This window comes from Thermobia domestica, chromosome 4 (genome assembly GCF_964235325.1).
Source record: "Thermobia domestica chromosome 4, izTheDome1.hap1.1, whole genome shotgun sequence".
Classification (NCBI taxonomy): Eukaryota; Metazoa; Arthropoda; class Insecta; order Zygentoma; family Lepismatidae; genus Thermobia; species Thermobia domestica.
Window position 1 is genome coordinate 10,944,471 of NC_137457.1, and position 16,597 is coordinate 10,961,067.

A 16,597-nucleotide genomic window follows, 5' to 3' on the forward strand; every position below is an offset into this window, starting at 1 on the left:
AGCTATTATATGGGAAGGGTACATCGGTGCACTTTTCGATGCACAATTCAGTGCGTCAGTGATTGTGAAAATGTGTGCGACAAGGGACAACAACATCAGCAGGTGTACAGTAGCAAGGGTAAGACAGCGCTGTTAAAGCACAGGCCCTAAATATCAAGTCGTAAGAGTGAAAACGAAACGGGCATGTCCAGCCAAGACATCACGCGTTGTGAGAAACATCAGGGCATCAGTCGTGAAGGAGATCCCACCCACTTAAAGCAGCATTGTCACTTCATGCAGGATATCACCGAGCACATTGGGTCGTATCATCAAGGACAATTTGGGACTAAGAAAACGTCATAAGGCGATGGGGCATAAATTATCACCAATGCACATTCAAGAGAGATTCACTAAGGCAAGAAAGTTGTATGAACAGTATATCTCAGGTGACAAATGGCAATGGGTTGTCCCTATGGATGAAGGCTGGATCTAGCTTGATGACACCAAAAAGCTCATGGACATTTTATATTCAATACATGATGGAAGGGCAGCGGCGAGTTCGTCCGTGAATGTCGCGAGAAGTTTTCGAAAGGTTTCATGGTGGTGGCAGGTTTCTGTGTCCGTGGGAAGTTGCCAATGCATCGTATGGATTCGAAGGCCAAGGTGAATGTAGCCTATTCTCAAACGAACATCATGGGACCATATCCCCACAACGCATATCCCCACAGTTGTATGGCAGGAACACCCGGAAGGTGTGGATCCACATTGAGAAAGCATGCAGTTACACTGCGCAGTTCTGTCGCGTATTATCAGCGTATGGTCACGGAGACTGGTGTGTCCGTTATACCCTTCTCGTCCATGAAGTCATCAGATGCGTCGTCGATGGATTTCTGTGCCTTTTACCTTCTGAAACAAGGCCTTGCGCGAAAGCGTCCCCTCACCATAGCGGGGCTCTGGAAAGCTTGTCAAGCGGTGTGGTCTACAATTCCCCTCACACACCTTCGACGCGCACTGCTTCAGCGGAAATTGCGTTGCAGGGCAATAGTCCAGGCTCGTGGCCACCACATTGAGCACAGCCATTGGCGAAGAAAGGGATTGTCGTCCATCTTAGGTGAATTGGCCTTCTGTAGAGGATTAAAATTCAAGCTTGAAGTTGTCTATGGTGTAGTATTCAAACAGGAAATTGTAGCAATCAACCACTTCTCATTTTAATTTTGAATCAGACACTCGTAAGAAACATATACAATGTTGCCAACTTTCATGAAAAAAATCGGAACGGAGCAATCGGTGTTGCAGTGCTCCCCCCTTCCACGGAGACGACAACGCGTACTGCGAGTAGTTGAAAACAATATAAGCTGAATAATACAAACCTGAATGAATGCAGCACCTTATTTTTTCCCCCACCCACTGCTCATCACTTTGTATCAGCAATAAATATACGCAAAAAATTCAAATCAAAACAACTGCAGTTTATAAACAGAGTTTAGAGAGAAAATTATATAGTTTTTTTTAATCATGTTTTTTTTTTTTTTTTTTTTTTTTTTTTTTAGAGGTTGCGAAACAATATTTTTGGCGCTGCATGGAATATACTATCATCATAATCGGCTGGATTACCAACTGAAAACAATTACGAAATAACTATAAATTAAAGACGAGCTGCTATTTTCTCATGAGCCAAATTAAAACTCAAATTTCTTAAATTGATTCTGTATGTATACTCATGTCCAAAATGATTGCCGCATATCTATAACAGTCTTCTTGTAAGAATATAATTTGATAATGATTTTGCAGGGTAGTTTTAATACTGATACTATGTGTAATCGGGAATTGTATATTTGTAGTAAATTTCATAGGAAAAGAATTATAAATACGAAAATTAAAATAAGTAAAACAAAATGTTGCTAAATGACTAGAAAGTTTTATTTTCGTTTTATTGTTCTAATTTACTGCTCTTTTGACATGAAATTTGGCACATACATGTCTTTGCCGATTAAACACATACTAACATTATAAGAAATACCGGGCGAATTCGTTATCAAATTACATTTCTATAACAACATATTTATAGACATGCGACAATAATTTTGGACATGAGTGTACATAAGACTGTGCGTGTAAAAGAATAAGCCATTCCTTTGTAAAAATGTTCCAGGAAAACATTAATTAGCTTTGCAATTGATAAATCGGGACAATATACATCATGACGAGTGTCCGGTCGGGACGAGGAACAAATAAGTCAGAAATCGGTGCAGTCCCGACATAATTGGGGCGGTTGGCAACCCTGCTTATATATGAAGCAACAAGTAAGTGTGAGAATAGGGGAGAATGACAGAAGAGAGTATATAAAATAAAATAGGTGAAGGGCTAGATTCCCGGACTACCATTGTCTCTACCTACACAAAATATTGTAATATTAACTCTTTATTAAAAATAAACAAAACATGTTCTAGCACTTTTTAAAATTCTCTTTTAACGAGGTAGTGAGTTGATACGTAAAAATAACCAAAAACGATCGATATTAGTTGAGAAATAGTCAAAATTGAGAAACAACTATTATTAATTGATAAACAAAAAGTGCAGTGCTTCGCATTTTATATCCATTGTTTTCTATTATAATAATTGCAGAAGCTTATGGAGCGTTCAGAGCACAAGGTAATCGAACTATAAAATTGGTAGAAAAATGGGACATAAACTTTGTAACATAAGCTTAATTCCATGGAAATTTTAAGTTTCTAGGGTATGCACGGGAAATTTTACTATGTTTTTTCTTTATGATGTCCTACATTACCCTCGGGGCCGCGGTGGCTCAGTGGTAGAGCGTTCTGGTGCTAGGGGTCCCGGGTTCGATCCCAGACCCCGCCGAGTGAACTTTGTGGTGAACAAACACCGTGTGCATGGGTTTTCTCGGGGTTCTTCCGTTTCCTCCCATTTTCTTCATTTCATTCATTACTCATCATCACCGTCTCCTTTAGCCTAACCGGCATAAGTGTGGGACGTAAAACTCAAAGATTTCATTTCATTTGTTTCCTACTTTACCCTGATTTGAGATTTAAATTTCATCCTATTTTTCAGTAAAAAGTATGTATAATTTTTAATTCTATATAAAGTTTCTAATATTATTAATTTTCAAATCCAGTGTTCACTCATGCACAAATCTCGATATGCATGTCCAGATGAAAAAGAAGATGGGGCCCTCAAGTGAGGCTCGGCCGAGGTCCTATATCCCCGATCCGAGACTTGCACATACTGTATTTCTATTCCATTTACTTCACACATTACTCATACATTAATTACGCTTGACTACCAATAACTCGTTTCTCCTGTAAACTTTCTGTTTTGTCTACATTTGGCTTCCCACAATTAGAATTAGGCTTGTGTATAGCCCGCTCCCCCAGTTGTTTGTCACCGGAACTGGAAGAGTCATTACTACTATTACTGCCGCTGCTACTACTACTATTACTACTACTACTATTACTACTACTACTACTACTACCACTACTACTACTGCTACTACTGCCGGTACTACTACTACTACTACTACTTCTACTACTACTTATGTAGAGAACAGAACCCAACCAACCCCTGCGGAGCTTCTAACCCGTTCCTACTACTAGTACTACTACTACTATTGCTACTAAATACCACGGCTTAAGTTTAGAGTTGCCCCTCCAGTCTGAAGGTGCCCTTGGACTTTGAAATATACAAAAAACAGTGCTTAAAGTATTATAAATTGTTACATTTCATTTAACTTTAGTACTCCGTAGGCTTCACAAAAATTTAAAAGTTTTTTTTTTCATTATTTTTGAGCATCCGTTACACCTGTTCGCCACATTCACCATATTTTACAACTACCATGCTGCTGAAACCTCCCGCGAATGCTTCCGCATCCGGCAAATAGTACTAACTTCCACATATCTTTTCTCGTATTAAACGTAACTCTCCTGCCGAATTTGTATTCCTAAACATCAAATAAGAACTTCAAATTATCATTTCTTACCTCATTCCTCCTGTAAATTTTCCTGATTTTTATAAAAACCGGAGGGGTAACTCTAAACTTAACCCAATACCACTACTACTACTACTACTACTACTACCGCTACTACTACTACTACTATTACTAATACCGCTACTACTACTACGTATATATTTAAGATCCCTTACCACAAGATTTACATCTTAAATCTTTATAACATGCGATTCCGATTCATTATGAACTAATATGAATCGTTAGAATCACTATGATTCGTTAAAAATCACTGGGGGGAGCGGGCTATACTCAATCCTAGAATTAAACCCTGGAAGTATAATAAATTTGAACCACTTTGAATTTTGGTGGTGTTCGCGATAGTCATGGTAAGTTACATTGACACACTAAAATCGTTTGCAGAAAATCACTTTTTACTATATGTAACTACTTTCGTTTTATGTTGGTAAACGTTGAAATCAATAATGACTAATTCCAAGCACTTCTACTTTGAATAGAGAGATAATGGAAGAAGCTGAACCTGTCATTGTAAGCAGAATCGGTTTTAAAAACACCTCACCTTAATCTCTTACATTACAATTGACGGATGGACACTTATGAATAGCATAATTGAATTTAATAATAAGTAATTAACAAAAAACGTTCAAAAATACGGCTCGGCATGTTATAATTAGTATTGTATAATTTTGATTACTTACTATCAGGTCTTGAGTTTGCATTTGTTGGTTGGGCCATTGCTCCGAATACAAACGTAGTTGGGTTATGCCCCTCATCTATTAAAGCCTGAAACAAAATTAGTATAATGTAATTATAAACAAGTATTTTCTTAAGGTTAACTTTGAAATATTTCAATTAAACGAACCATGATTAGAATGCTCTTTAGGCTTAGAGAGATATTTTGAAGTTATAGTTTGATAGGCTACTAAACCTTTTCACTTACCTGTCTAAGTCTTTCCTGCAACTGAGCTTTACTCCCAGTATTTGAGAAGTTACGAATTTGAAGCTCTAATTGGAGCTGCTTCACCGTCAGCTCCAGCAACTTTTTACCACCGGATCCGTCGTCCGAAGCCATTTTACAGTTTGTGGCGGAAGTCATAGTTTAAACAATAAAGGATTATAAAATCCTACTTAATCACAGAATAGATACTAAGCGTGTTAAGATATTATATAAAGAATGTACATAAAATGGACGTTTCCAAATCCATCCAAGTGCCAAAACACATTCCTAATCAAGACCGTTCATCATATCATGATAAAATGTATTGTAAACAATGTTTATTACTGACCGCTGAGGTTAAGAATGATCGATACAAATAAACTTGGAATGTGCAGGTTTACTTTTGGTACACCACTCGAGGTAATCGTTGAAAAAATATAATTCTTTCATAATTTCCCTCTTGTTGATCCGAATTGAGCGGGAGCGGGAACGATGATGAGTCTTTAATATGATGATTGAAAATACGGGGCTCACTAGGTAGTAATGACTAAAAATCATATTCCTTTTATACATAGTCTACAATTATACAAAGTTTTACGATCGGGAACATCCTTGTGGCTATATGGTTAGCTTACGCATCTTTACCGCGGGTGTTTCAGGTTCGATTCCCGGTGGAGCTCATATGGTTCAAATCCCACGTTAAGCTGTAGGTCTATATATCTCATATAGCGTCTCTGTTGAACGGGGCGCTAAGCTCAAATCAACCAACTTTTACGTGCCGAAATGTTCCCTAACCACTGGAAGGTGTGACAGTCAAAGTGAGCACAGAGAAGATTAATACCAAAGAGTAGGATGTAGAAAGCACAGGGGCTGTTGTTCCTTGCAAACATTTGATAAATAATTATTTCATTGGCGCCTAACCTCCAAGTATACCAAGTGTACAAACATGTAATCAAAATATGTTAGGAGACAGTAACTTTAACAAAATAGTTATAGCCCTCTCCCCATTTGTATAGTGGCTAGCGCGCTAGCTTTTCCTGGAATGATCACTGGGTTCGATACCCATGAGAGAGCCCTGAAATTCGAACACATCAAGGTTTTCCGGATTCCACCCTAAATTTGTATTATCCCGCCTCATACAACTTCGGTACTTAAAGGCAAGGACACCGATTTCTCTGTAAATTTGGGGGGCCCATCCAGATGCAGGAGGTATATATCAGGGGCGGATCCAGGACCGACTTCTGGGGGGAGCGGTGGGTTGTCATACTGCTACTTTTAAAGGCTCCAAACTTTGGGATGGGTTTTATTTATATATAAAAAATATGAAAGTTTCCTCTTCTGGGGGGGGGGGGGCGATCGCCCCGATCGCCCCCCACTGGATCCGCCCCTGGTATATATGAGGATTTTAAGACAAATTGAATTCAAATTATGCCAAATATGGTATATTCATAAATACAATGCGGGGGGCCCGCATGAGCTCCCCAGGATCGGAGCCCTTGCTTAAAGGGAAGCTAAAATCCAAAGTAACCAAGCAACCAAAAACAGTTATTCTAATGCCTCTAGTTCACCTTTACGAGCAGATTTGTTCCCTGCCTGACTCACAACAAAGTGTGAAAATCGGAATGAGTAGACTCGGAGATCGTAACACTGACGAGCAGGCGCTTAAGGCAGAGGGTCGGGCGCTATTTGCAATAACTGTATAAAATATTGATAAAATTAGTGTATAAATAATAGAAATATGTTGTGATCTTGCCTGTGAGATACGTAGTTAGAGATAAGGCGTCTTATCCACACAGACCCACCGTCCTAATGTCGAACGAGTCCTCCAGCTACGGTCCTGCCCTTGATGTTTTAGATAACATTCTCGTGTTCAGTAGCCACCTAACACTAGTTGGGTAGGGTGTTCTCCACTACAGCTTTTACGGCGTACGTGCCAATACCTATAACGAATAAGTCCTCCTAGTACATGTGCACCAAAGAACGAAACTCCACCCATAAGAAATGAATGCTTAACGTACAAAGAGCAAATTTAACGAAAAAAAAAGTAAATATGGAATGAATGAATGTATGCAAGGCCGGATTTATTAAGGGTGTACCGGAGTACATGAACCCCCTTTACTGTAAATATACACTATCCAAAATGAGAACCTAGCAGTGAAAAAGCAACATTTTCTGAAACGTTCTGTAGTCATGTGCCCGTTTGAGGCTTAAATGAAAGCTTAGTTTTGCAAAAGCAATAGTTTAGGTCGATTTTCTGAAGGTTGAAGGAAGAGGATCCCCTGAACAAAGCCATATTCCTCATTCACACCACAGATGTATAAAGGCATTTAAAAACTAATATAATATAACATTATATATATATATATATATATATATATATATATATATATATATATCAAATGTAGTAATAGTTATTGGTGCACCCCTCATCAAGAAATCCTGGATCCGGCCCTATATGTATGTACCCCTATTATAAATCTGTCCCTAAAATTTATACACTATTTATGGACAAATGGGACGTTTACACATCGATTTGCGTTCAATTCAGTTGAATTGACGTCACTTTCAACTTAATCGACCGTGTAAACGATACTTCAATTTAATCGCTTGTTGATCGAAGGCGACTAATCGACTGGCAACTGAATTTAAAGACGTTCTTTGTTCGATTCGATCAGATTGCCTAGCGAATACGACAAGATTGCCTAATGTAAACACCTGATTCCAAAACATTTTCAGGGGAAAGGAAAAGTGTCCGGCATGCGGTTATGCTTATTTCACATTAAATTACATTTATAATTATATGCGAAAACTGAATGTTTATGGAATACAAAAAATACTCTTTACAGAAATATTGCTACTAGAGGAATAACACTAGATTTATTCATTAAATGAATTTAAAAATCACAACTGCTGATCTACGTAATAAAATTAAAAATATTAAAATGCATCGAAAAGGTCAGGTGCAGGTGTGGAAGATATACCTTAACAAAAGATAGCTTGCTTCATGAAGCCGATCGCTTTTTACGCTAGATTATATAAGGTCCATTAGAACGTACAGGTCTACTTTTGCCGCACCACTAGAAACAATTGTTGAAAAATTATAAATCTTTCACTAATATCCTTCTTACTATAACCTAAAAAGTTTCCACTGGGTACCATGGATTCCATCCACCTGACTTGGCATAGATAAAATCCAAAGGGCCACAAGAAGAAATTGCTGAAAATTTACAATTCTTTTACGATTTGCGTATAAATACGGCTTCCGGGTGCGTAGAATAAAACCTACAGTTAAGAAACGCAAACCAAGCTTTGCTAGGTGGCCATTGAAAGAAAAATACTATTTAACGGAGTCGGACAGGACGAAGCTAGTGGGTCCGCGTAGTAGCGCGGGAGGGGGAAGTCCGAAGAGACCAGGAGTGCCAGCGATGGTAGGTGTGCGAGCAATCGAAGGTAGTGGAAAAAAGTTGATTTTGGCAATGATACGAGTTTCAATAGCTCTTGTTATTGTTTCATACTAGTAAGGCTGCACTTGTAAACTTAAAATAGAGATCCTGTACACTGTGCAGAAATATGCCACAGGTGGATGGAATCTAATAGATCGATCTTTCATACGCACTCACTTATTTTATCCATCGTAAAGCACTTGTAATTATTTTACACTAGTAACCTTACACTTGTAAACCTAAAATATAAGTGTATTACTTTGTATTTAATTTTGATGCCTGCAGAAATTTGATCCTTATAAACATGTTTTTTCATGCTAAGTATTGAATTTTGTCTGTAAATCTTCCAAAATAGAATCCACCAAAACAAAACCTACACCCGTTAGTAGAATTATGATTTGACCTGTTAAAAATAATCTATTATTTTGTGCTAAGCAAAGATTTTGCTGCTCCTAGTCTGTGCGCTTTAAATGCCATTCTTGCTTTACCTTCAGTGTGAGCTGTCCCGGGTACGATACCCGGTGGGGGCACTCGATCGAAAAACTATAAAAGGCTTTTTAATGTGAACCATCCTGAATGAGGTTTCCTTATTCACACTAGGCAAACGCCGGGGTGGTATCTAACATAGATCCTAGGCCTCTTCCTGACTTCCTCAATTCTTTCTTTCTACCCTTTCAGTGTGCTCGCCGAGGGACGTCATCCCTCAAAAACGTGACGGGCTAACATGTCCTTTGATGCCGAAAGCCCAGAAATCTAAATCCTAAATCTTTAATCTAAATTCTCGCTTTTAGTAGCTACCTAACACAAGTTGGTTAGTGCTTTTTGTAGCTATTTACTGTTAACTTTTATGGCACTTCTCTGTACTTGCACCGATAACAGCTAAGCAGTCTTGGGAAGTAACGTAACGCAAGTAACGCGTTACTTTTTAAGTAACGTTTCCTAGTAACGCGTTACATTTTTTCCAAAGTAACTGTAAAGGTAACGCGTTACAAATTTTTAAGTAACGTACCTAGTATGCGTTACTTTTTTCGCGTTACATTTCGGATGAGTAACTGCAATATATGTATATTTTTTTCGGAAACAAATGTTTCTTTCCTGTAAGTGAATTTCTCAGAATGAAACAATCGAGCATGAACTACGTATGTCAGTGACCGACAGTCACAGACACACAGAGAAACAGGTAAGTTCGTAGTGCCACTAGCTGTTTTTTGAAGATGAGGACAGCCTTAGGGAAATCACGTGTACTGATTGCAAGCACCTGGATGATTTTGTCGTAGATTTTGACAGCTCCAAATCAATACATTCAGTGAGTGAACTAGGAGTGCAATGATACCAGTAGTCTATTTTACTTTGATTGTTTTTTTTAATAAAGATGGAGAACGAAAATATTTTACCGTTCGAACATTTGAAAGAATACTTTTTTCTTAAGAGCTGAGGATGATGGTGGACAAAATTTTAAAGTAAACAGTCTGAACTGCCCCGGTGGAAAATATTTATCAACAACTAGGGTGCCATAATTAACGATTTATAGTAAGGGGTTAATATGAATAAACTGTGTTCTGATGAGCAGGCCTACTTTATTACTAGAAAATAGTTTGCTGATGGTATGTAATATTGGAGTTCTTTCAGGACAGTTTCTTTATCCTAGAGTCCTTTTGATTATAGATTTTGAAACTAGCTTTAAAAAGCATGTATCGATTTTAGAGTTACTGGCAAGTTTTGATTCACTTCCAGTTCGTGTTTTCTCATTTTATTAGTTGTAGTGTAATGTTTCTCTATATTCTGTATTTTTAATTTTACATAACAACTTTGTTATTATTATATAATTAGTTTAGCAGAATAATAATAAGCAACCATTTTTTTTAACGCATATGGATGAGCACGAGTCAACCTAAAACTCGACTCGACTCGAATTCAAGTTGAGTTTCGAGTCAAGTCAAAGATAATATTCTCGAGTCGAGTTCCGAGCCGATTCAGTTTTTCGCGTCGAGTTTCGAGTCCAGTCAAGTTTGCTAAATGGCTCGTTCGTTTTAAGTCGTCTTGAAATCATGGCCTGATTACACTGGGAAACGAAAGCCATGAGAAATGTAAGCTAAACAATAATATGGAATAATTTTAGTGTTGCTCACGAGAGGGGACACTGTTCGCACTCGTCTCGTCTTGATAGCGAGACCACAAGAGATTTTTTTATAACAAGCTCAGCTCGGCTCAGCTCAACTGAGAAGATGGCTCGAGCCGGTTCACTTGGGGTGAAGCATCGGCTCGAACTAGCTTAGTAGGGATGAGCCATCTGCTGGGTTCGGGTCGATAGTAAATGAGCTGTGGGCCTAGCTGCTCGAGTCGTTGACAATTCTAAACCCGGGCCGAGCAGTTTTGAAGATATTTGGCCAGTGCCTTATAACTTTCAACAGTGTTTGGCTCGAGCCCGAATACTCAACCTAGACTCTTAACCCAAATTCAGGAGCTTGTGAACAATGTCCTTGACTCCTAAACTTCACGACTACCGAGGTTGGCAATCAACTAGTTTTTTTAGTATAGAAATACAAACCGCCTATCTTTCATTTTTATATACAGTGTTATTATTATTATTATTATTATTATTATTATTATTATTATTATTATTATTATTATTATTATTATTATTATTATTATTATTATTATTATTATTATTAAAAGTTGTAGTAGTGTCATTGATAATAATTATACTGTCTATGTAATATACTTGAAGAATGTACTCGAAACTACACACCGGATTTGGCTCGACTCGACTCGAAACTCGACCCCAATTCGAGTCGAGTTGGCCGAAATTTTTCCGGTCGAGCTCAAAGATGTCTGTTACTAGTCGAATCGAGTTTCAAAGAAAACTCGCTCGAACTCGCTCGTGTCCATCTCTACGAGTAACGCAGTATGGCATTTTATCAATGTTACATTATATGAAAATGTTCATATATCAAGTAAAAATTTTTCCTTGTATTTACATAAACCGATTCAGAATGTGCAATCATAGGCGCCGACTTTGGGGGGGCAGGGCACTTTTGGCCCCCCAATATTTAAAGGTGGGGTCCTCGCCCCCCAATATAATCCAGTTGAGGATGAATTACCAAAGAGGAGCAAGAATTTCTGTCGTAAATTACTAAGTGCCTTTAATTCAATATTAGGAACAGCCTTCTTATTCGATAAAAAGCACCGTTTTCAAATCGGCGTTTAACCTTTTTAAGATTTCCACTTTTTGAGGTAAATTTTAGACTTTCACTCAAACAGCTACAGCTTCCTTACTATTTATTGTAGGATTGTGGTTCATACCTCGTTTTTCTCAGGATAGATCATACTTTCCAACGGTACCACTCTCTTGTTCATATTATACACCAGAAATAAGAAAATTGAAAAAAGAAACATGAGATTTTTCGAAAAAACTCGAAGTTTTTGTGCCCCTCTGACCCGGGCCTGGGCTCACGTAGGGATCTGAATCTTAAAAAAAAAAATCCTGTTATATACATAATACGTGCGAAAAAATTTCGTTCTTGTATCTTGAAAACTGAGGTCGGGAGAAATGTTTGAAAGTCTGAAGGTGACCCATCTTTTCATATATGTATATAAATAGAGGAAGTTCGGGTATTATGGAATAGTCGTATAATATGGAATACCTCATTAGCTCGCCTGTGATGTGTTGCTTCCAAGCGGAGAGGAACGAAACTGCTACCTCACGTCCCTATGATCCTCTACAGTCAGTCTCCATGTGATTGTGACATTCGTTGTGTTGGTAGACGTGAAAATCTGATTTCTTATTCAGAAATACTTTTACAGGTAAGTGTTTTACAACCTGTATTTTCCTATTGAAATGTAATAGAACAACAATTCTTTATTTAGTATGACGTTGGATATACAGAGTGATAGTTTGATAAGCGCCATTATACAGCTTGGGTCCAGTGTTCATCATGTTTAATGTTAGCACACAATGACTGTGCCGATCCTGAAGCAAAGTATTATATTTATGACTTTTGCAAGTAATCACAATCAGTTATGGTTTGGCATTCAGAGTTTTCATATATTGTCACTATGTTCATTGTAAGTTCAACAGAAAACTTTTTTTCTTTTCTATATAGCATTTGTATTCCATATTATCCGTCTATTTCATATTACCCTCCAAAGTGGTTTCTTTACAAATTATAAATTTCACCCACTCCTGTAACGAAACTTCTTTATCAAGATATATATAAATAAAGCCAAATATGTAAGGCGTATACTTGTTTTCCTTTTTGTTTCAATGTGCAATTATTAACTGAGTTACAAGCGAAACAAAAATGGTATTCCATAATACCCGAACTTCCTCTATATATACCTAGGTATAAAATATTTTTTTTAAAAAATGTACTACGTCATTCCTATTTAGCCTAGAGTCATGGTTCAAACGCCATTTTCTTCAGTATAATAAGCCCTTTCCAACAGTATCACTCACATGTCCATATCGTACACCTAAACCAGATAATTAGGGGAAAACTCGGAAGTGTTTTTGCAAATCCAACCAAAACATTTTGCCCCTCTGGCCTAGGTCTGGGTTGACGTAGGGATCAATTTTTTCTTAAAAAAAAAAAAAAAATACATTGTTATGTACATAATACGTGTGCAAAATTCCAATTTTGTATCTTAAATACAAAGGGCAGAAAAATTGTTGAAAGTCTGAATTTAGGCTCTCTCTTTGTACACACACATACGTATATACATGTTATAAAAATTTACTGCGTCATTACTATTTAGGCTAGAGTCATGGCTTAAACGTTATTTTCTTTCGTATAACAAGCCCTTTCCAACATGTACGTATAACACATGTACGTATCGTATTCCTGAACCGGAAAAATCGGGAAAACTGAATCTTTTTCTGAAAAAATCAGCCCCTCGGAACATTTGCAGCCCTCCTCGTGCCCGGACTCGGCTTCACGTAGAGATCTCAGAAAAAGTTGAGAAATATCCAAAGGTACACACAATTCCAATCTGATATCGTAAAAACTAAAGGCGTGAAAAAATTTTGAAATTTGCCTTAAGAAAAAGTAAAAAGTCACGCCCTTCCGTACCCACTTGGCGCAGCCAAGTTGACCATCTGGTTCCAAAACGCATCTGGGGTGTTCTTTGGTCCATCCTTGACTTGACTAATTAAAAAAAAAAACGACTTAAGTACCTGTTATAGAACCTAAATAAGAGGTCAAAGACCATAGTACGCCATGGTAACAAAAGTTACCAAAAATCCTAAAATAGTTAATAGAGCACTGAAGCTTCAGCAAACACTATGGTAACACTGATATGAGAAGTGAAGATCAATGTGGTGCAGTGAAGTTCCCAGAATTTGAACTTGAATTTGTTTTAATCCGTTTACACAAATTTGACTTAGGTCATGAATTTAGAAGAGGAGCAGATGCAGCAGACCAAGATCTGGAGGGAAGGGGGCCTTTATCCAGCAGTTGATAGAAAACGGCTCAATATGATTATATATTTATTCATTGTTTGGGCCCCCCCAATATTTTCTTCAAGTCGTGTATGTGTGCAATAATAATAATAATAATAATAATAATAATAATAATAATAATAATAATAATAATAATAATAATAATAATAATAATAATAATAATAATAGCGGTAGTAATAGTAGTACGGAAAATTGAAGTCATAATTTTTTTCACATTTTTAAAGTTTCGGACGTAAAAGTAACGCGTTAGTAACGCGTTACTTTCGAAGTAAAGTAACAGTTACTTTTTTGGCGCAAGTAACGCGTTACTAACGCGTTACATTTTAAGAGAAAGTAAAGTAACTTGTAACGCGTTACATTTTTACAAGTAACTTACCCAACACTGCAGCTAAGTCTTTTTAAAGTAAATCTGCATGCAGAAATGCAAGTCCGCCCTTCTGCAAGAGTAACACTGCCATTGAAAGACATGGATACATTACTAATAAGATTCCAACTGACCAAAACAGTATATATATTTTAAAATTATATGTTTGTGTTATGGTTTCGGCTATGTAACATAGCCTTCCTCATTATACTTAGATACTTAGATACTTAGATTAATGGATACTTAGATAATATAGATAATGGTTACATTATGATTTTAATTATGTACCTAAACTGGGATATCACGGTTTCCACTTACTAATGACTATCCTACTAAAGAACTTGTCAATTTTACGAGATAATGTTAATTAAAAATCATATTTTTTCATTATTTAATGATTTTTAATACATTGTATAGTGCAAGTTTATAATAGACCGTAATAAAAATGGCAATTTTATGGTAAAAAAGAGTTGGCTATAGATGAAAGTAGATTAATATGATATTGATTTCCACTGGTGGAACATTTTTGCAAAATGAAGGTAAGCGGTATTTTATGTTAACAAGTGGTATACTGCGGTTATGATGAGAGACTCCATATGAAAGACGACTGTGTAATATGTTAATTTCACCAGTGGAGTATTTCTCTATAATATAGGAAAGTATATTTATGTTTACAAGTTTAGAGTTATTACTGTGGAACCATGAGAAGTGCTTAAACATATACAAAGATTCTCTACTGAAAATTCTTTCATCAAAGTACACGTATACTATGCTTCTAAATACTGTTTTCTTAATATAAATTCCCTTATCCAACACCATTTTCTTTTCTTTTTTCTTGTTGCTTGGACATCTTTAAAATTGCGAGTCGATTTCGAATCGACCAGAGGAGAGCGAGTCGACAAGTAGCATTCAATTTCGGTTGAAACAATTGAACACATCCATCGATCTGATTCGGCCTAGTTGCTTCGATTTAGTCGCAAATGCAGCGAGTCGATTTAGCCATACGACTAAATCGAGCAAGTGTAAACGCCCCAAAAGGAAAACGCAGGAGGAAAAACGGCCCACGATATAAATAGATATCTATGTTCTAAACAAATACAACTGAAATCAGAACACTCACGCTTTTTTCTGATTCATCGTTTTTTGCCTTTCACAATATACAGGATTGGCAAAAAATAGGCGCGGAAAATATGAGATTTACGCAGAATTTATTCTTGTTAATGAACAGAAAAACTGCCCACCACAGCTGACAATGGCCACCAATGCTGGAGATGACCGAAGTTGACGTTCTTGCAGCGCTATGCTTGATTTATCAAACTGTGAGATACGCGTAGCAGCTTCAATTGAGGGATAACAGCAATACATAGCTTCTGAATGTTCTGTTATAGCTCTTCCAGTGTGTGAGGATTATTTAAGTACTCCTGGCTCTTAAATTAGCTCCACAGAAAAATAACACGGGAGAGAGTTCAGGCGATTGGGTGACCAGGAGGTTTCTCTGCTTCTGCTGATCGTTTTCTCTCCTCATTGAAAACCTCATGCACTCGTAACAAGGTCGTGAATATGGTGGTGCCGTTGCTCCGCCTTATTGGAAATTGCCCATACAGTCATTAATCTTCTGTGAGTTAATCCAGAAATGCATAAAACTGATTCTGGAGAAATAGGTAAGAGTAATATTTCCCGAACTACATATATCTCTTGGGTCAGCAAAATTTTGATGATTCTGATTGGCTGATAGAGGTCACGTCAGGGGTGTAGCCAGCAGGTTTGTGTAGGGGGAGGGCAGCTGCAATGTGCAAAGCCAAAAAAAATGTGTTGCTGCTAGTGTTTTTGAGGCTTGAAAGAAAGGAAAATTTTGGTTTCCTTCTGGAAAACTAAAAACACTATTTTAGCTTATTATTATTATTATTATTATTATTATTATCCATAAATTCAAGATAGTTTTTATTATGCTTAATCAAGAACTAAATGAAATGAAATGAAATCTTTGAGTTTTACGTCCCACGGTTATGCCGGTTAGGCTAAAGGAGACGGTGATGATGAGTGATGAATGAAATGAAAAAAGTGGGAGGAAACGGGAAAACCCCGAGAAAACCCACGCACACGGCGTTTGTCCACCACAAAGCTCATTTGGCGGGGGCTGGGATCGAACCCGAGACCCCAAGCACCAGAGGTGAACGCTCTATCACTGAGCCACCGCGGCCCCGTAATCAAGAACTACTGCCCGGGATCAAACGCTATACTTTTGTGCATAACTATAAAGGTAACCAAGAAAGTTCTGTCCCTTTTTGTGGAGGTCTGTGTACAATTGGACCTCACACCGTGAGTTGAATGCGAGTGGAGATAAGGCGAACGTCAGTTGTTGGTGTGGGTATATCCAACATACTACCTGGTGTGGGGTGCTAGGTATCCAGAGCCGAAACTACTGTTTACC

At 37.5% G+C, this 16,597-nt stretch overlaps 1 protein-coding gene across 2 annotated transcripts in view; it reads right to left on the reverse strand.

Annotated features, from left to right (window-relative positions):
- LOC145683712 (uncharacterized) overlaps positions 1-5,069 on the reverse strand; it is a 194,763-nt gene extending 189,694 nt beyond the window's left edge. For both annotated transcript variants that reach the window (XR_014131164.1, XM_081755164.1), the window contains exons 1-2: positions 4,905-5,069; positions 4,663-4,747 (exon numbers count right to left, since the gene is read on the reverse strand). Coding sequence is in view for 1 of the 2 variants with exons in the window: in XM_081755164.1 (XP_081611290.1) it covers positions 4,663-4,747; positions 4,905-5,060 (241 nt within the window). In the remaining variant the exon portion in view is untranslated. The remainder of the gene's footprint in view (positions 1-4,662; positions 4,748-4,904) is intronic.
- Between the last annotated feature and the right edge of the window lie 11,528 nt (positions 5,070-16,597).